The sequence below is a fragment of the Sapajus apella genome, unplaced genomic scaffold (genome assembly GCF_009761245.1).
Source record: "Sapajus apella isolate SASKATOON/1434 unplaced genomic scaffold, GSC_monkey_1.0 scaffold43, whole genome shotgun sequence".
Taxonomy (NCBI): domain Eukaryota; kingdom Metazoa; phylum Chordata; class Mammalia; order Primates; family Cebidae; genus Sapajus; species Sapajus apella.
Window position 1 is genome coordinate 6457520 of NW_022436983.1, and position 20007 is coordinate 6477526.

The window sequence follows — 20007 nt, forward strand, 5'->3', positions numbered from 1 at the left end:
TCTTTTTTTTTTTTTTTTTGGAGACGGAGTTTCACTCATGTTACCCAGGCTGGAGTGCAACGGCGCGATCTCGGCTCACCGCAACCTCTGCCTCCTGAGTTCAGGCAATTCTCCTGCCTCAGCCTCCTGAGTAGCTGGGATTACAGGCACGCACCACCATGCCCAGCTAATGTTTTGTATTTTTAGTAGAGACGGGGTTTCACCATGTTGGCCAGGCTGGTCTCGATCTCTTGACCTCGTGATCCACCCGCCTCGGCCTCCCAAAGTGCTGGGATTACAGGCTTGAGCCACCGCGCCCGGCCTGATTTGCATTTTCTTAATAGCTAATGATACTGAATATTTTTCCATATATTTTCTGGCCACTTATGTATCTTCTTTTTTTTTTGGAGAAATATCTATTTTAATCCTTTGCCACCAATTTTTTTTTTTTTTTGATACCAAGTCTTGCTCTGTCACCCAGGCTGGAGTGCAGTGTTGCTATCTCAGCTTCTGCCTCCTGGGTTCAAGCGATTCTCCTGCCTCAGCCTCCTGAGGAGCTAGGATTACAGGCGTGTGCCATCATGCCTGGCTAATTTTTGTATTTTTAGTAGAGACGCAGCTTCACCATGTTGGCCAGTCTGGTCTCAAACCCCTGACCTCAGGTGATCTACCTTCCTCAGCCACCAAAAGTGCTGGTATTATGGGCGTGATCCACCATGCCCGGCCATGCCGTCCTTTGCCTATTTTACAAATCAGCTTAGCTTTTTATTGTTGAGTTATAAGAGCTCTCTATATATTCCGAATACAAGATCCTTATCAGATTTGCAAATACTTTCTTGCATTCTCTGGATTATCTTTTTACTTTCTGTTATTATTATTATTGAGACATAATCTCACCCTGTTGCCTAGGCTGGAGTTCAGTGGCGCCATTATATCTTACTGCAGCCTCCTCCTCTTGGGCTCACACAGTCCTCCTGCCTCCGCCTCCTGAGTAGCTGAAACTCTAGGCTTGTGACACCATACCTAATTTTTAAAAGTTTTTAGTAGAAGTGAAGTCTTGCTATGTTTCCCAGACTGGTCTCCAACTCTTGGGTTCAAGTAATACTCCTGCCTCAGCTTCCCGAGTAGCTAGGATTACAGGCATGAACCACTGTGCCCAGCCCATTATTATTCTTATTTTTCTTTTTTTCTTAACTACTCTGCACTTATTGGTAAGATATTTCATTATTATTTTTTAATTCATTGAAGCAGAGTGCCTTTTCTGTAGTCCACTTTCAGGGAGGTGCTAGGAGGAATAAATACATACATACGTACATACATGCAAAGCTTATGTGCCTTGCTGGTTTTCTTGGTCCAGATGTGAGGACATAGAGGCAAGATGAAGAGATCAACAGAGCAGGAGGAACAGTTGCCTGTGTACAGTGGCATTACTTTCTTTAATTGCTTTTTTAAGGTATCTTCTGAAATGATTTAATGAAAGTATTGCAGCTCTTTTGAAAAACTCATCACAAAGTAATGTTATTCGTGTGCAGTTTGTGATTGTACCTTTCTTAGGAACTTACTGAATGCTGGATATGTGTGTGATGTGTTTGTATAATGTGCCTGCTGTGATTTTCTTTAGTGGCGCAAGGGCTCGAGGGCGGTTTGACCCCTACCTATAGTATTTTACCCTACAGCAGTTATCAAAATGCTTTTTCTTTTCTTTGCAACACTGTTCTGCAGTTACATCAGCTGCTTTTTCTTTTTTCTCTTTGCAGTTAAAAATTCAAGATGTCCATTTATGCTTTGAAGATGGTATCACCAATCCATCCCATCCTTTTGCGTTTGGCATCTGCATTAAGAATGTGTCCATGCAAAATGCTGTGAATGAGCCTGTGAGTATGAAATGTGATTACAGAGCAGGAAGAAATCCATGCTCTAGGAATTTGGAGCTCTGCCTTTTGCCATTTTGTGTTATGTAAATGAATTGCATTCTTTTCTATTGCCTTCTGTGGTAGGCATGGGTGTCTCTTTTGTGTTTGCAACAAATCAAATTTGTGAAATAGGGAAACAGTTAATTTATCTGACCTTTGGTAATATCACTTTCATTTTATACATGAAGAAACTGAGGGCAGAGAGGATTTTATCCTTGATTTTCTTCTCATGTTATGTACACTCCCTGGGTAAACTCACTCTGTTTCATAGTAATAGCTACCACCTGGGAACATTTGATGATGGCTTCCACATCTTGAACTTCATTCTCTACCCATTGACCTTCATATTTGTGGTTTTCTTAAAACTACTACATGTCTCAAAACACACACTGTTTCTTCACACTCTACACAAAACATTTTTGACACCAGATGTGTGAGGGTTTTCTCCCACACACCAAGCAATTCGCCATCACATATCAACTCAGTGTCTTGTAGTTTAACTCAATTCTGACACTAATGGGTTACTACAGACCCTGCCAGGTAAGATCTTGTCCCATAGGACTGCCCCCGACTTCAGATGTCAGTTGCAAGGCCAAGGTTGTGACCTGTGCTCCTGACTAGAAGTTGCAGTTCCCACAGTCCCCCTCCTCATGTTTGGTAATTTGTTAGGATGGCTCACAGAACTCAGGGAAACACTTCACTTACATTTGCTGCTTTATGATAAAGGATGTTGTGAAGGATACAGGTGAATATCTAGATGAAGAGGGGCACGCCCCCTCCAGTGTTCAGCACCCTGGAAGCTCAGCAGATCTCATGGTTCAAAGTTTTTATGCAGCTTAATCTCCAGCCCCACCACCTAGAGGTCAGTGAGTGGCACTGGAAGACCCAAACCTGTAATTACTTGATCTTTCTGTGACCAGCCCCATTCTGAGGCTGTCTAGGGACCCAATCGAAAGTCACTTGATTAGCATATACTGAGGTGTGATCATGAGGCTTTTTATGAACAATAGTGACACTCCTGTCAGGAACTTCGTTTTAGGAACTCTGTGTCAGGAACCAGGGACAAAGTCCAAATATATTTCATGTTATACCACAGCTTGCCCTAACTAGAATGATCTCATGTATTCCATCTACCCATTTAGCCCCCAAAGTATTTGTATTTTTCTTTATTCTCTGACATGTTATTGAATGTAAAAACCAATGATAACTAGCAGTTTTGAACTCTTTTATGTGCCAGGCACTGTTCTTAGCACTTTATATGATTTAACTCCTTTAATTCTCCTTGATTTTCCCCATTGCTGTTATCCTAATAACCCTACTGAGGACACTACGGCACAAGAGGGGAAGTAAAAAGTTGAACCCAGGTGGACCAGCTCTAAATTAGGGCTTGGCAAACTATGGCCTGTGGCCAAATCTGGCTTCCCATCTGTTTTTGTACGTAAAGGTTTATTCGATCCCAGCCATGCTAATTAGTGTTGTCCAAGATGGAGTACTATAGTTGCAGCGAAGACTGCGTGGCCTGCAGAGCGTAAGCTGTTGACTCTCTGGCTCTTTACGGAAGAGTGTGCCATCCCTGCTCCTCAGCGTGTGCTCCTACCTGCCACACTGATCTCTAGAAGCTGTGTGCTCATCCCTTCACTTCTTATGCTTCAGTTTCCATATCCAATTCTTCACAAAGGTAGCTCTTCTGTCCATCCTCATATAACTGTCGCCCTGCAGGATGCTGTCAGGTTTTACCTGGGCTAATGAATATCCTGTTCTGTGATCTCCAGGGTCTTTCTATTTGTCCTGTACCAATGCTTCCCAGTCTTTTCATTGTCAGGACACACATAGTAAAAAGATAGTATTTGTATGGTACACTGGGGCAAATAGCTGTGACTGCTTGGGGCTGGAATTGGCTATATACTTGCTCATACTTGAGACACTCATAACTCATTTTTTCTGGCACTCTGAAGGGAAAGCCCTACTTTACACTGTCACCAGACCTCTTTTTCTGAAACACATCCCTGATCAAAACGTTCAGCAGCTCCGCATCACTTAAGGCCTGAAATTCAAACACCTTAGCATGGCATACACTTCCTTTCCTAATGAATTTGATAACTAGGGCAGCCCTAGCACATTGCCATAAACCAGATGGCTTAAAACAACACACATTTATTCTCTGGATGAGAGGTCTGAAGTCAAGGGGTTGTGGCAGCATCAGTTCCTCCTGGAGGCTCTGAGGGAGAAACTGCTCCAGGCATCTCTGCTTGTCTAGTGGCTGCTGGCAGTCACTGAGGTTCCTCCACTGGCAGGTGCTTCACGTAGCCTCTGCCTCTATCTTCAAATGGCCTTCTCCTCGTGTCTTTTTCCTTCTTGTAAGGACAATACTCATTGGATTAGGGCCTCCACTAATGTAATTTGAATACATCTGCAAAGACAACAACAAAAAATTATACAAATAAAAAAATTTTCAGGGCCAAGTGCAGTGGCTCACGTCTGTAATCCCAGCACTTTGGAAGGCTGAGGTGGGTGGATCACCTGAGGTCAGTTTGAGACCAGCCTGATCAACATGGAGAAACCCCGTCTCTACTAAAAATACAAAAATTAGCCAGGTGTGGTGTCGCATGCCTGTAATTCCAGCTACTCGGGAGGCTGAGGCAGGAGAATCGCTTGAACCCGGGTGGCGGTGGTTGCGGTAAGCTGACGTACCGTTACACACCACCCTGGGCAACAAGAGTGAGACTCCATCTCAAAAAAGAAAATTCAGTATAACAACAATTTACATAGCTTTACATTGTATTAGGTATTTTAAGTAATCTAAAGATGATTTAAAGTATACAGGGAGGATATATGGTAAGTTATATGCAAATACTATGCCATTTTATGTAAGAGACTTGAGCATTTGCAGATTTTTGTATTTTTGGAGTTCCTGGAACCAACCCCCTGTGGATACCAAGGGAGCACTGTATGGTTGACCCAGCCCTTTCCTCCTCCCCCACCATTTGCCTGAAACTTACGCATCTTTTGACATTCATCTGCCCAGTGATGTTTTCTTGTTTGCTTATAGCATTGTATAGATTCTTCTTCTGCTTCCCTCTGTGTCATTAAAATTATGTATTTGCATGTTTGTATCCCCAGTTAGCTAGATTTTGTAAGAGCAGAACCATGTTTTAATTGAGTTGTATATTCCCAGCACCTCACAAAGTACCTGACACATGATTCTTTACAAATGGTTTGTTGAATGAATGACATTCACGAATAAAGGCAATCATCCTATTTTCTTCTTTGTCTTTCTTACTTCAGGTACAGAAACTAATGCGGAAAAAGCAGTTAGACGTAGCTGAGTTTAGCATCTATTGGGATGTCGATTGCACTTTACTGGGGGATTTGCCTCAGGTGGAGTTACAGGTATGATTCTGGCAGGGGGCTTGTTGCAAGACACCATGGAAGGAAAGTGGTGTAGGGTCACTGCCATAGAGGCTTTTGGCTCCTGCATCTCTGATTCCCATTCCCACCCACTCTTCCTCTAAAGGCATTCACGTTCAAGGGTGTTTGCTTGAGGCACTTGTGTATGTGACTTTGAACAATATGGAGTGCTTTCTGTATGTGTTAAATTAATACTAGACTATAGGTTTCTTTGGTTTATGTTTCTCAGTTAAGGCTATGTTTTTAAGATATTGCTGTTTGTACTTTCAATTCATTGCTCTGACTACTGTATCATATTCCACTCTTTGCATGTGTATGTAAGATAGTTATTCATCTAGATTTTTTTTCCCATCATTTATTTATTTATTTTTATAGAGATGGAGTCTCACTATGTTGCCCAGGCTGGTCTCAAACTCTTGTGCTCAAGCACTCCTCCCTCTTTGGCCTCCCAAAGTGCTGAGATTATAGGCATGAGCCCCCACACCTGGCCTAGGCATCCACATTTTAAATGAGCAAAGTACCAGGACTGATTCTTAAAGAGGAGCTTTCTTATTGCATTTATGTTTAAACTTCACCTTTGGTGGCAAAACCTTAAGCGATATTTAAAAAGTCATAAATCATTAGATATAAAGTATTATTGTTTGTGAAGGATTAAAAAGAAAATCTCAGTTTAATTATTATTATTATTATTTTGAGATGGAGTCTCACCCTGTCACCCAGGCTGAAGTGCAGTGGTGCGATCTTGGCTCACTGCAGTGTCTCTGCCTCCTGGATGCAAGTGATCGCTGGGGTTATAGGTGCTTGCCACCATGGCCAGCTAATGTTTGTATTTTTAGTAGAGATAGGGTTTTACCATGTTGACCAGGCTGGTCTCAAACGTCTGACCTCAGGTAATCCACCTGCCTCGGCCTGCCAAAGTGCTGGGATTACAGGTGTGAGCTACTGCACCTGGCCGGTTTTTGTTTTTATTCAGTTACATAAACACTGTATTCATACAGTAAAACAATATGCAGTTATAAATAATAAAGGTAAAGACTTTTATGATGAATATGTAATAGTCTCTAAGGTACAGTATAAAGTGAAACTAAGGTAAAAACAGCACATACAGCATTTGTGTAAGAAAATAGAAAATTAGGGCTGGTCACGGTGGCTCACACCTGTAATCCTAGCACTTTGGGAGGCCGAAGTGGGTGGATCACCTGAGGTCAGGAGTTCAAGACCAGCCTGGCCATCACGGTGAAACCCCACCTTAAAAAAAAAAAAAGAAAATAGAAAAGTATAGATTTATCTGCATATGTACATAATGACTTGGGCGGGAGACATAAGAAGCTGGTGTCTTTGGTTGCCTCTGAGGAGGTAAGTGGATGGCTGGGGGAGGAGACCAGGAAGGAGATATTTCACCTTTTTTTGCCTTAAAAATTTTAACATGTGAATGTATTACCTATTAAGAAATACAAACAAAAAATTAAAAATTTTATAGAGCTTTATAACCCAGTTTTATACTGTTTTTGGATTCTGATATAATACACTGTTGATTAGATAACAAATCAACATGTAACTTGATCCTAACAACATTTGCCAGACACTGTGACTCATGCCTGTAATCTCAGCACTTTAGGACGCTGAGGCGGGAGTATCACTTGAGCCTAGGACTTCAAGACCAGACAGGGCAATCTAGTGAGATCCTGTCTCCATATGAAAAGAATAAAACTGAATGAAATCAAAACAGACGAAAATATTTGCTGCCGTGACAGAGCCTATGGCTGAGCCCCACTGTTTGTCATGTAATCCCAACATTATAAAAGTGTGATTACCAGAAGGAAAGCCATTCTGAGCAGAGCAGGTGTTCTTGTGACACACAGGAGGCCATGGCCAAAAGCATGGAGAGTCGCAGCCATCACTACGTCCTGGAGCCCGTGTTTGCATCTGCTCTTTTGAAGAGAAACTGCTCCAAGAAGCCCCTGCGGTCTCGGCACAGTCCCCGTATCGATTGTGATATTCAGCTGGAGACCATTCCCTTGAAACTCTCTCAGGTATGCCCTTTCTTCTCAGTGGCTTCTACTCACTGTCAGACTGGTGACCGTGGTGAAAGTCTTGATATTAATGTATCGTCAGCAGAAAAGAAAGTTCAGGTGAGACCATTTCCCTCCAGACTAAGTTGTGTTAGGTATAAAACTCACTATCTGTTACATAGTTAAATTGGGTTGATCTCAGGCTAGTTTTTTTTTTTTTTTTTAGTTGGAGGTATGGATTGGAAATCAGGCTAGTTTTGTTTTGATGCTTAAGAGCTGAACAAAGAATGTAAGAGATATGGTAATGTGTAGGCTTAACTGTCAGTGTTCAGAGAAACATGCCACTTGATGCTGATATTTTGGTTTTTCAGTTTGCACTGGCTTTCAGTTCAGTGGATCAACTAATGTGAATTGTTCTTGTTAGATATAGATCTTAACTTAGTAAAAGAAACAGACACGGCCGGGCGCGGTGGCTCACGCCTGTAATCCCAGCACTTTGATAGGCTGAGGCAGGCGGATCATGAGGTCAGGAGTTCGAGACGAGCCTGACCAACATGGGGAAACCCCGTCTCGACTAAAAATACAAAAATTAGCTGGGCATGGTGGTGCACGCCTATAGTCCCAGCTACTCAGTAGGCTGAGGCAGGAGAATTGCTTGAACCCAGGAGGCGGAAGTTGCAGTGAGCCGAGATTGTGCTGTTGCACTCTAGCCTGGGCAACGAGAGCGAAATTCCGTCTCAAAAAAAGAAAAAAAGAAAGAAAAGAAAAGAAACAAACCTATTCTGACCTCGTATCTCTTAACCTCTAATAAAAGCTGCAATACCGACAAATCATGGAATTCCTCAAGGAGCTGGAGCGAAAGGAGAGGCAGGTGAAGTTCCGAAGGTGGAAACCCAAAGTGGCGATATCTAAGAAGTAAGAACTTCTCAGTGTGGTCATGAAATACATTTTAGAGTGTGTTCTTATTTTGCACATAGATCAGAAATATGCCTCACTGTCCTTTACCCATGTTTGGAGATAAAAGTACTATTGATTTTTCTGATCCTTGGAATGTCATTCCTGTTGTTTATCATCATTGATATTCTTTCTGTATATTATTTGGTGGTATCAGTTCACTCCTTGAGTGTGGTGAAATTCAGAAGATCCTCTCAGTCTCGTTTAGCAAGGAGACTGATGTTGCTCTGATGGGATGTGGTGTGTAGTATATTCTTTGAACCACTTCCCTGTGTTTTTTCTCCCGGGTTGTTTGGTCAACATTTACATAGTACTGTTTGCAGCCTCCATAGCAAAACTGAATCTTATTTTCATGTTGTAGGGATAAACTTGACCAGTCTGATATAATAAAACTTTTTAAAGATCCTATGTATTTCCATGCCTTTAGTTAGAAGTATTCAATTAAAAGTCTTTAGTAGTCAAATCCTAGATAATTATCTTAAGATGGTATTTACTTTACAGTCAGCATTTGACATTCTGTCAGTGGACAGGACAGATATTGTAATTCAAACTGATTGAGAGCTACATTATTAATGATATATAAATTGGGGATCTATTATTTGATGTTCTTTGGCAGATTTACCTTCTCCACCTACTGGGTTTAGTTTAATATTAAGGTGAGCTTAAGATATAAACTGATGGCTGACAAGAGAAAATATGTCTCAGGAGAGAAGTGGTGTTATGGATTGTCCTGGACTGGTAGCCTTTTCATTGCTTTTGTTATAAGATGTGATAACATTGTTATGGACTATTTCAGCTGCCGGGAATGGTGGTATTTTGCTTTGAATGCTAACTTGTATGAGATTAGAGAGCAGAGAAAACGTTGCACTTGGGATTTTATGTTGCACCGTGCTCGTGATGCTGTATCTTACACTGACAAATATTTCAACAAGTTAAAAGGAGGCCTGCTGTCCACAGATGACAAGGTAAGTGGACTGTGGTCTTGTGATTCTTGTCTTATTCAGAAGATAAGAATGTTCTCTCAAAGACTAAAGAAAATGGAATCTGTGAAGATATAAAATAGAGTTGGTCTTACTGGAGTGAGAACTAAGCCAGAAGCATCCTCCACCTCTATTGCCCGAGGAGAGCCAGACCAGGGGACAGGAAGAAGAAAAGATCACCGTGATCCTGCTGTGCCTTTGTGCCCACACCCCTGCCCCCAGCTCAAGAGACTGTCTCATGCAGTTACCTGCCCCTCTTCAAAGCCTGATCTCAGTCCTAATTCCTTTACTTCAAAGACTGTAATCTCTGTGAACTTTGGCCTACGTTTTCTGTAATCCCAGTCAACTTGATTGACCTTGGATATTTTGGTGGTAGAGGCTAGGCAGAAAAGGGTGAAGTATGTGCTGAAGGCAAGCTCATGTTTTAGTTAGTAGGGCTAAAGGCCCTTAGAATGCCCCCTCCCGGAGTCCCGGCATGGGACCCCACCCTTTCTCTACGTGCTCTCTCTCAGGGAAAGGTATTGGGGATTGCTTTGCTTCTTGTTTTGTTTCAAGTTTGTGAGCATCAGATTTTGCAGTAGCAACTTAGACTGTTTCTAAGATTTTGGCTCAGGTACTGCCCCTTGACAAACCATTTGTTTAGTAGACTCTTCCAAACACAAAGGAATATTACTTTTCCCTTCAGCACCCGCCGTGTGGTCACTGATGGCAATGTTGAATCCCTAGTTATTCGTACCTCTCCTGCCGGCTCTCTGAGGCCGTGACCCACTCACTTTGCTAATGATTTTATCATCACTCTTACTGTTATGGTTACTGACACAAGAACCTTATAAGGATAAAATAAACTATACATTTTGGATGATTTTCTTTTCTTTTCTTTTTTTTTTGAGACAAGGTCTGGCTCTATTGCCCAGGCAATATTGTTCAGTTGCATGAACTTGCTCACTGCAACCTCCGCCCTCCCTCACCTCCCGGGCTCAGTCTATTCTCCCGCCACAGCCTTCCAAGTAGCTGGGACTACAGGCCTGCATCACCACAACTAGACATTTTAGTATTTTTGGGGGAGGTGGAGTTTGAGCTCAAGAGATCTGCCTGCCGCAGCCTCCCTCACTCCCGGCCTACGTTTTTTTTTTTGTTTTTTTAAGACAGGCTCTCCCTCTATGGTCCAGGCTGGAGTGCAGTGTTGTAATTTTGGCTCACTGCAATCTCTACCTCCTTGGCTCAAGGGATCCTCCCACCTCAGCCTCCTGAGTAGCTGTGTGTCACCATGCCCGGCTAATTTTTGTGTCTTTTATAGAGACAGGGTTTTGCTGTATTGCCCAGGCTGATCTGGAACTCCTAGGCTCAAGCGATTTGCCTGTTTGGCCTCCCAAAGTGCTGGGATTAAAGACCTGAGCTTCTGGGCCTAGCCCTTGGATGATTTTCTTAAAGGCACAGGCAAAGACATAGAGGGAGAGAAAAATCTCATTTACAGCTGAGATGAGCAAGTAAACATGTAAAATCTCCTTTTTTAAATTAATGTTACGGTGTAAGAAGCAGTTCAGGACAGCTAATTCTGCTTTTTAAAAATGTTGCTGGCTATCATGGTTCTTTCCTAACTAGGTGAAACAAGTGAAAATGACCGTGTTCTTGCTAATTTCCTACATGAAGTGTAAAAGAGCTGGGGCCTACACACTTTCTGTGGAAACGTGATCCTAGGTTTCAGGAAGAGCAATAGCTAGGCTGCCTACCTGTCATCTGAGCTAATGCATGTGGAAGCCCTTCGTAAACAGGGTCAGTGCCGTGCAAAGTATGGGTGCTGCAACAGTCCATACGCTTTAGTGACTCTTAAAACTGAGTAATGCTGTTCTTTGCTCCCTCTCCATTTACCATCCGTCTCAAATTTCATGCAAGTTGTTAGTGATGTTTTTTTTTTTCCCTTCTTTCATAGAGCTTAATTTCTGGAGAATTGTTAGTGAAGTTGTTGAGACTAAAAAACATCTATTGGATTATATGGAAAAGCGACTTAAGCTAGAAACAGCAATCGGGGAATTATTTATCTTGTTTCTTGGCCTTCAGTGGAAATGCAGGGGACTTTGAGCCGGCCGCGGTGGCTCACGCCTGTAAACCCAGCACTTTGGGAGGCCTAGGCGGGAGGATTGCCTGAGCTCAGGAATTCAAGACCAGCCTGGGCAACATGGTGAAACCCTGTCTGTACTAAAATACAAAACAAATTGGCTGGGCATAGTGGCGTACACCTGTAGTCCCACCTACTCAGGAGGCTGAGGCAGAATTGCTCGAATCCCAGGAGGTGGAGGTTACAGTGTGCTAAGATCGTGCCACTGCACTGCACTCCAACCTGGGTGACAAAGCGAGACTCTGTCTCCAAAAAAAAAAGAGACACAGGGGACCATGTGCTACACTTTCAGTGGCTAGTGAGGGTGTCCAGTGTCTCTGGATCTACAACGTCTTGTTTTTGTTTGCTTCTGTTTTCATCCAAACAGGAGGAAATGTGTCGGATTGAAGAGGAACAGAGCTTTGAGGAATTGAAGATTTTGCGTGAACTGGTTCATGATCGATTTCATAAACAAGAAGAACTAGCAGAGGTAAGAAATCCTCTACAAGAGGACTTGTTCAGACCCAGCACAGCCTGAGTGCCGCAGCTTTGATGTGCTCATGCTCCTGTGGGGAACCAGCGGCGTATCACAGCTTGCTTTTATCTTTGAGTATCATCTTTGCACCTTTGTGTTTGACACAGAGTCTGCAGGAGCCTCAGCTTGATTCTCCAGGAGCCTCTCCGGGAGACCCAGAACCTGGTGGAGGCAGTGGGATGCTGCATTATCTTCAGTCCTGGTTTCCTGGATGGGGTGGCTGGTACGGGCAGCAAACCCCAGAAGGGAAGGTGGTGGAGGGACTGTCAGCAGAGCAACAGGAGCAGTGGATTCCCGAGGAGATCCTGGGTATGGTGGGAGCTGGCCTTCACTTGCTACATATAAATTGGTCTGTTATTTGTGCAGCAGCTTGTGGTACTTCTCAAGTTTAAAGTAGATAATTGGAAAACAGTTTGTTTGATGTTCATAGAGGCTGAGATAAGAAATATTTTGGGAGATACTCCATTTGTAACTCTGATACTAAATGTACATATTAATGTAGTTTCAGATAGAGCTGAAAGGCAGAGATTGTAAAAGGACTAAATTTGAACAGGTTCAAAAATGTTAAACTCAGAAGTTTGAATACCAGTCCTGAGCTGCTCTTAAACCTGCAGTGCAGTGCCTAATATCTAGCCATAGGCACAAATGGCTAATAGAATTGAATTAAAATTAAATAAAAGTAAAAATTCGCTTTTTTAATTGCACTAGCCACATTAACCACATATACTCCCTAGTGCTTAGTAGCCACTTGTGGATAGTGGCCACAGTACTAGACATGGTAGATGTGAACCGTTTCACCACACCGGGCAGCGCTGTTTATACCATCCTTCATCATGAACCTTATCCTCCTGGTTTGAAAATAAGTTGATAAGATCCCTTATAAAACAAATAGGGTCGTTTTACCTTAGGAAATTATAAAATAGTCACCCATGACTTTGGAGTTCTTCCTTAACAAAGGGAAACTAGTTAAATCACATTATTGTAACTGTGATCATTCTGCTTGCTGGTGCTTTTTTATTCTTCCATGTTTTTAATTACAGTCTTTACTCCCTTACCATTTAGGAACTGAGGAATTTTTTGACCCCACTGCTGATGCCTCGTGTATGAACACATATACAAAGCGAGATCATGTCTTTGCCAAACTGAATTTGCAGTTGCAGCGGGGTACAGTGACTCTGTTACACAAGGAGCAGGGAACTCCTCAGATGAATGAAAGCGCTTTCATGCAGCTCGAGTTTTCAGGTATACTGCTCCCAAAAAACTACCTGCTGCTGTTTGTCTCTCTGTGGGCCCATGTCCAGTCAGTTCTCATTATTTGCTGTAGTGACAGTCTAGAAAGTCAGTGCGAAAACTCTATCAGCTAATGTGGAACCATTGCTTTTCGGGGAAGTACTGGGTTAGGTTGATGTGACCCTCTGGCCGTAACATTCATCAACTGATCAATACATCACCTTATTTTTTTAAATGTGTTTCTGTATTTAAAGACATCTTATTTAATATAGATGTACACACAGTCCTCGACTTAGGATAGTTTGTCTTAGGACTTTTCCGACTTTACAAATGGCACGAAAGTTCTACACATTCAGTAGAAGCTGTAGTTTGGATTTTGAATTTTGGTCTTTTCCTAGGCTAGAGATAGGTAGTATGATATTCTCTCAAGATGCTGGGCAGCAACAGTGAGCCACAGCTCCCAGTCAGCCATGTGAGCATGAGGTAAGCAGCTGATAGTATACAGGGACTATCATGCCAGATGATTTTGCTTACCTGTAGACTAATGTAAGCATTCTGAGCACTTTTAAGGTGGGCTAGGCCAAGCTGTGATGTCCAGTAGGTTAGGTGTATGAAATGCATTTTTGACTTAGGATATTTTCTTTTTTTCTTCATTTTTGAGACAAAGTCTTGTTTTGTCACCTAGGCTGGAGTGCAGTGGCGTGAGCTGTGCAATGGCAAGATCTCAGCTCACTGCAACCTCTTTCTCTTGGGTTCAAGTGATTCTCCTGCCTCAGCCTCCTGAGTAGCTGGGACTACAGACGCCCACCACCACGCCTGGCTAATTTTTGTGTTTTTAGTAGAAACAGGGTTTCACCATGTTAACCAGGCTGGTCTTGAACTCCTGACCTCAAGCAGTCTGCCTGCCTCGGCTTCCCAAATTGCTGGGATTACAGGCATGAGCTGCTGCGCCCAGCTGACTTATATTTTCAGCTTATGGTGGGTTTATCATAACTCCATCCTAAGTTGAGGAGCAATATATTATTGATTTATTAACATTGAACTCATGGCCTGCAGCACTATGACTCAGGCCTGAAGGAAGTTTCTCTAATACCCACTTCTTTTTAGTAATGCACATCACAATCTTCTCACACTCAGGACTACTAGATAGCACTTTAGCACTAGGGGATTGTTTTAAACAGTGAAACTATAAACAAAAAGCACAGAAGCATGAAAAACATGGCTCTAGATAGAAGACCATGGGAAGGATGCTCACAGTGTGAGAGCTGAAACGAGGAGGCAGAGCGTTGCCTTGTTTGAACTCAGGTGGGAATGTACACCTCAGGTGGCTTGAATTTTTTTCTGCTCTGTGAGTGCCTGAATGACTGACAAAGTATCATAAGGATTAATTGTGGAGGTGCAAATTTTAGCGAGTAAGCAAATGTGCAAATATGGAATCTGAGAATAATGAAAATTCACTGGACAGTATCTGCCTTCTTTTTGTGTTGAATTAAAGGTGTGTAAATAAATATGCAGATGTTGGTTTGGACATCTCACAAATATTATTTCAGGCCATGAAACAGCAACTTATTTGAGATTCCTCAGTAGTTGTAGAAGGACAAATTATTTTTTTAAAAAGCCAGTTTGACTTCATAATATAGAAAACTGAGCTATCATAAACTTAGTATTAACTACAGATTGCTTGAACTGAATTGAAAAGGCTCTATTTAATATTCATTCTGCTGGGAAACTTCTAATAATAATAGTCTTTTTATGTTTAGATAGATAGATACAGGCACACTTCATTGTATTGTACTTTTCTTTATTGCACTTTATAGATACTGCATTTTTTACAAATTGAAGATTTAAAAATGAGCAAGTCTATAGATGTCATTTTTCCAAAAGCATGTGTTCACTTATGTCTCTGTGTTCTATTTTGGTAATTTTCCCGATATTTCAGACCTTTCTATTATTATCTGTTATGGTGACCTATAATCACCGGTTTTTAATGTTATTATTGTATTTGTTTTGGAGTGCCATGGACCATGCTCATAGAAGATGGCTGACTTAGTAAATACTGTTTATGTTCAACTGCTCCACCGACTGGCCATTTCCTTGTCTCTTTTCCTCTCCTTGGGCCTCCCTATTACCTGAGACACAACAATATGGAAATTCGATTGCTAACTCTACATTGGCCTCTAAATGTTCAGACAAAAGGAAGAGTCACACATCTCTCACTTTAAATCAAAAGCTAAACGTGATTAAGCTTAGTGAGGAAGACATGTCAAAAGCTGAGATAGGCCAAAAGCTAGGCCACTTGCACCAAACAGCCAGCTTGTGAATGCACAGGAAAAGTTCTTGAAGGAAATTATTAATAAAAGTGCTACTCCAGCAAACACAAATGATCAGAAAGTGAAACAGCCTTACTGCTGTGATGGAGAAAGTTTGAATGGTCTGGATAGAAGATCAAAGCAGCCACAGCCTTCCCTTAAGCCAAAGCCTAATGCACAGCAAGGCCTTACCTCTCTTCAGTTCTGGAAAGGCTGAGAGAGGTGAGGAAACTGCAGAAGGAAAGTTTGAAACTAGCAGAGGTTGGTTCATGAGTTTAAAGGACAGAACCCATCTCGAACATAAAAGTGCAAGATGAAGAAGCAAGTGCTGTTGGGGAAGCTGCAGCAAGTTATCTAGAAGATCCAGCTACGATCCTTGCTATACCAAATGACAGATTTTCACTGTAGATGAAAAAGCCTTCTATTGGAAGAAGATGCCATCTAGGACTTTTCATAGCTAGAGAAGAGAAGTCAATGCCTGGCTTCAAAGCTTCAGAGGGCAGACTGACTCTCTTGTTAGGAGCCAGTGCTGCTGGTGACTTTAAGTTGCTGATTTACCTTTCTTGAAAATCCCATTTACCTTTCTTGAAAAGCTCTTAAGAATTGTGCTCAATCTCTTCTGCTTATTTTCTATCAGTGGAGCAGCAAAGCTTGGCTGATGACAGCACATCTGTTTACAGCATGGTTTACTGGATATTTAAAGGCCACTATTGAGACCTACTGCTCAGAAAAAAAGATTCCTTTCAAAATATTACTGTTCATGGATAATGCATCCAGTTACCCAAGAGCTCTGCTGGAGAAGTGTAAATAAATTAGTGTTGTTTTCATGCCTGCTAACACGACATCCATTCTGCAGCCCATGGATCCAGGAGTAATTTCAACTTTCAAGTTTGTTTGTTTCTTTAATTTAATGAATTATTTAAATAGAGATGAGATCTCACTTTGTTGGCCAGTGTGGTCTCAAAGTCCTGGCCTCAAATGATCCTCCCACTTTAGCCTCCCAAAGTGCTGGGATTGCAGGTGTGAGTCACCACTCCTGGCCTCAACTTTTATTATTTAAGAAATATATTTTGTAGGCTGTAGCTGCCATAAATAGTGATTCCTCTGATGGACCTGGGTATAAGTATATAGAAAAGCTTCTGGAAAGGATTCACCATTCTAGATGCCATGAAGAACATTTGTAATTCATGGAAGGAGGTCAAAATATCACCATTAACAGGAGTTTCGAAGAAATCAACCCTCTTGGATGACTTTGAGGGGTTCAAGACTTAAGTGGAGGAAGTAATGCAAATGTGGGGTAAATGGCAGAGAACTAGAATTAGAAGTGGAACCTGAAGATGTGACTAAATTGCTGTAATCTCATGATCAAATATGAATGGATGAAGAGTCGTTTCTTATGGATGAGCAAAGAAGGTGGTTTCTTGAGATGGAATCTACTTTTGGTGAAGATACTGTGAACATTGTTGAAATAACAACCAAGGGCTGGGTGTGGGGCTCATGCCTGTAGTCCCAGCACTTTGGGATGCAAAGGCAGGAGGATCATTTCAGGCCAGGAGTTCACGACCAGCCTGGACAATATAGCAAGACCCTGTCTCTACCGAAAACAAGAAAATATTAGTTGGTTGTGGTGGCATGCACCATCACTCAGAAGTCCTGGCTCCTTCTGAGGTAGGAGGCTACCTCAGATCCCTTGAGCCCAGGACTTTGAAGTTACAGTGAGCTATAATTGCACAACTGCACTCCAGCCTGGGTGACAAAGTGAGACTCTGTCTCAAAATAAGAAAATAAAAAAAGGAAACAACAACAAAGTTTTTAGGATACTAAATAAACTTAGCTAGTAATGGCAGGGTTTGAGAGGGCTGACTAATTTTGAAAGAGGTTCTACTGTGGTTAAATGCATGCTTTATCAAACAGCATCGTCTGCTACAGGGAAATCTTCTGTGAAAGAATAGTCAGTCGATGCAGCAAACTTTGTTGTCTTATTTTAAGAAATCACCGCAGTCACCTCAACACTTCAGCAGCCACATGCTGATCAGTCAGCAGCCATCACCATGTAGGCAAGACCTTCCATCAGCAAAAAGATTACAACTCGCTGAAGGTTCACAGGATTGTTAGCACTTTCTAGCAATAAAATGTTTTAAAATTAAGGTATCTACATTGTAGTTTTAGGCATAATGCTATTGCACACTCAGTGGACTACTGTACAGTGTAAACATAACTTTTCTGTGCACTGGGAAACCAAAGAATTTGTGCGACTCACTTTATTGTGATCCTTGCTTTATTGCAGTGGTCTGGAGCCAAACCTACAATATCTCCAAGATGTGCCTATAGATAGATAGGGTTTGTTTGTTTGTTTAATTGCAAGGAAAAATAGTTCATCATCTCTAATAATCTTCTGTAAAATAGAAATACTTTTAAAAACACATTAGACTCTCATAAGCATTGAATCAGCTGTTTTATTTGTCTTTGACAGATGTAAAACTTCTAGCAGAGTCTCTTCCTCGAAGAAATTCCTCTTTGCTTTCAGTCCGGTTGGGTGGACTGTTTCTTCGAGACCTGGCTACAGAAGGAACTATGTTTCCTCTTCTAGTCTTCCCTAATCCAGTATGTACAACCGTGGGGGTAATTAATGTATCTAAGGTGCTTGTAAATTGTTGTCTATTTTAGGAGGCAAATGATACCTGATTCATTCTGACACTTGATCATCTTGAGACTGATGGGCTGGGATTAGATAAGTTTTTTGTATTTGTTAAAGGGAAAATGTTGGTGAGATTTATGGCTATGCCTTCTTGCACTCCTGCATTATAGCCACCATAGTATATTTTGCTATGATTTGGAAGAAAATGCTATAAAACCACTATTTTCAATGTCAATGTTTGGGTTTCTTCTGACAGTCATTTTCATGCTTTCTGACATGAAATATCATCTTGCCAGGGTTCCAAAACAGCCACATCTCAAGTTTTCTATGTTATGTAATTTAAAACATATAATATACATTATTAACGATAAGGTCTTTGATCTTAAGTTGGCAACATACTGTCCAAATGGTTGAATAGTTGGTCTCTTTCTGCCTGTAGTTTTGTTTTGTTTAGGGGAAGGTTGTGGAGAGAGTGGGAAGGCAGACTTAAAGTTTGAAAAGTTAGACATGTTTAATTTTCATTTAGCAACTGTTCATTAAATGTGCTGAGTACAAAGTAGCATATTATCAGTACAAAGCAAAAGATGTGGTCTCCCTAGATTGGGAAAAGGGCAGAAAAGTAAACAATTCTGCAAGTAGTCAATCTGCTGTGAAGTGAGTTTTGATTTTATTATGCAAAGGGGCTGTGATGCCTACGGGTAAGATGGGTGTGTTTAGTGAATTGTCCGCTCTCACCCTGACTTTATGCATTTTTGTGTGTTTGTTTAATAGCAAAAAGAAGTTGGCAGAGTCTCACAATCTTTTGGTCTACAGACTACATCTGCAGACAGAAGTGATCATTACCCAGGTACTTTGACCTATGCTGTTTTTTGCTTTTAATTTAAAAATTTTTTGAAATAATTTTTTTTTTTGAGATGGGGTCTTATTCTGTTGCCTAGGCTGGGGTGCAGTGGCGTGATTTCGGCTCATTGCAACCTCCGTCTCCTGGGTTCCAGTGATTCTCATGCTTTAGCTGGATTACAGGCATGTGCCACCATGTCTGGATAATTTTAGTACATTTAGTAAAGATGGGATTTTGACATGTTGTCCAGGCTGGTCTTGAACTCCTGAGTTCAAGCTCTCCACCCTCCTGGGTCTCCCAAAGTGCTGGGATTACAGGTGTGGGCCACCATGCCTGACCTTTTTTTTAAAATTTAATTTAAAAATTCTTTTTTGGTGGCCTTTCAGCAAAAACAAGATCAATAGTCTTTAATCAGTAGTAAAAGAGGGATGTTTTCTGTTTTGTGCACAGTGGTTTGCTGTGTGGACCCGGATTTGACTTGGAGACAGCCTGGTCCTCTCTCAGTGGAGCTGCAAACCCGGGGCTAACTGGGCAACTTTGCAGGGCCTTCCGATCCTTGGTTTCCATGATGTGGGAGCTAATACAACAGACCATTCTACATGATTCCAGTGGAAAATTACACTCAATCCTTATTGGGCTTTCTATTTTAAAGATAGGCATAAATGTGAACTAATTGGAAAATAATTTAGAAAATGTCTTTTTTTCCAGAATTCCTCACGGGTCTATTAAGAATAAAGTTATTGCTTTTGCTATGTTCCATGCTCTTATTCCTATTCTTTCCTTTAGCTGCAGACCCAGATGACCCAGTTTTTGAGATGCTGTACGAGAGAAATCCAGCGCACAGCTACTTTGAGAGGCGGCTTGATGTCAGCACAAGGCCCTTGAACATCATATACAATCCCCAGGCCATTAAAAAAGTAGCGGACTTTTTCTACAAGGGAAAGGTTCATACCTCAGGTTAACTTTTTTGTTTGTTTGATCTTATGTTCTTTTTTTAAAACATCTTTACTGTTAGTTCTGGTGTTCTGGACAAGGGTTATTATACATTCAAATGATCTGATAGTGACAGAAAAGGCCAGCAGAGTAGGTCGATAGGGTTGCCCTGTCCTGTTA

At 41.6% G+C, this 20007-nt stretch overlaps 1 protein-coding gene across 5 annotated transcripts in view; it reads left to right on the forward strand.

Annotated features, from left to right (window-relative positions):
- The window catches only part of VPS13D (vacuolar protein sorting 13 homolog D), a 296629-nt gene that overhangs the window by 17991 nt on the left and 258631 nt on the right, over positions 1-20007 (forward strand). For 4 of the 5 annotated variants that reach the window (XM_032300439.1, XM_032300440.1, XM_032300441.1 and 1 more), the window contains exons 6-16: positions 1737-1853; positions 5178-5282; positions 7163-7333; positions 8127-8227; positions 9063-9231; positions 11730-11831; positions 11984-12185; positions 12939-13118; positions 17889-18019; positions 18825-18900; positions 19681-19851. In XM_032300439.1, the coding sequence (XP_032156330.1) occupies positions 1737-1853; positions 5178-5282; positions 7163-7333; positions 8127-8227; positions 9063-9231; positions 11730-11831; positions 11984-12185; positions 12939-13118; positions 17889-18019; positions 18825-18900; positions 19681-19851 (1525 nt within the window). Of the gene's footprint in view, positions 1-1736; positions 1854-5177; positions 5283-7162; positions 7334-8126; positions 8228-9062; positions 9232-11729; positions 11832-11983; positions 12186-12938; positions 13119-17888; positions 18020-18824; positions 18901-19680; positions 19852-20007 lie in introns of those variants that run through there. The other variant, XM_032300443.1, reaches the window with a different exon arrangement.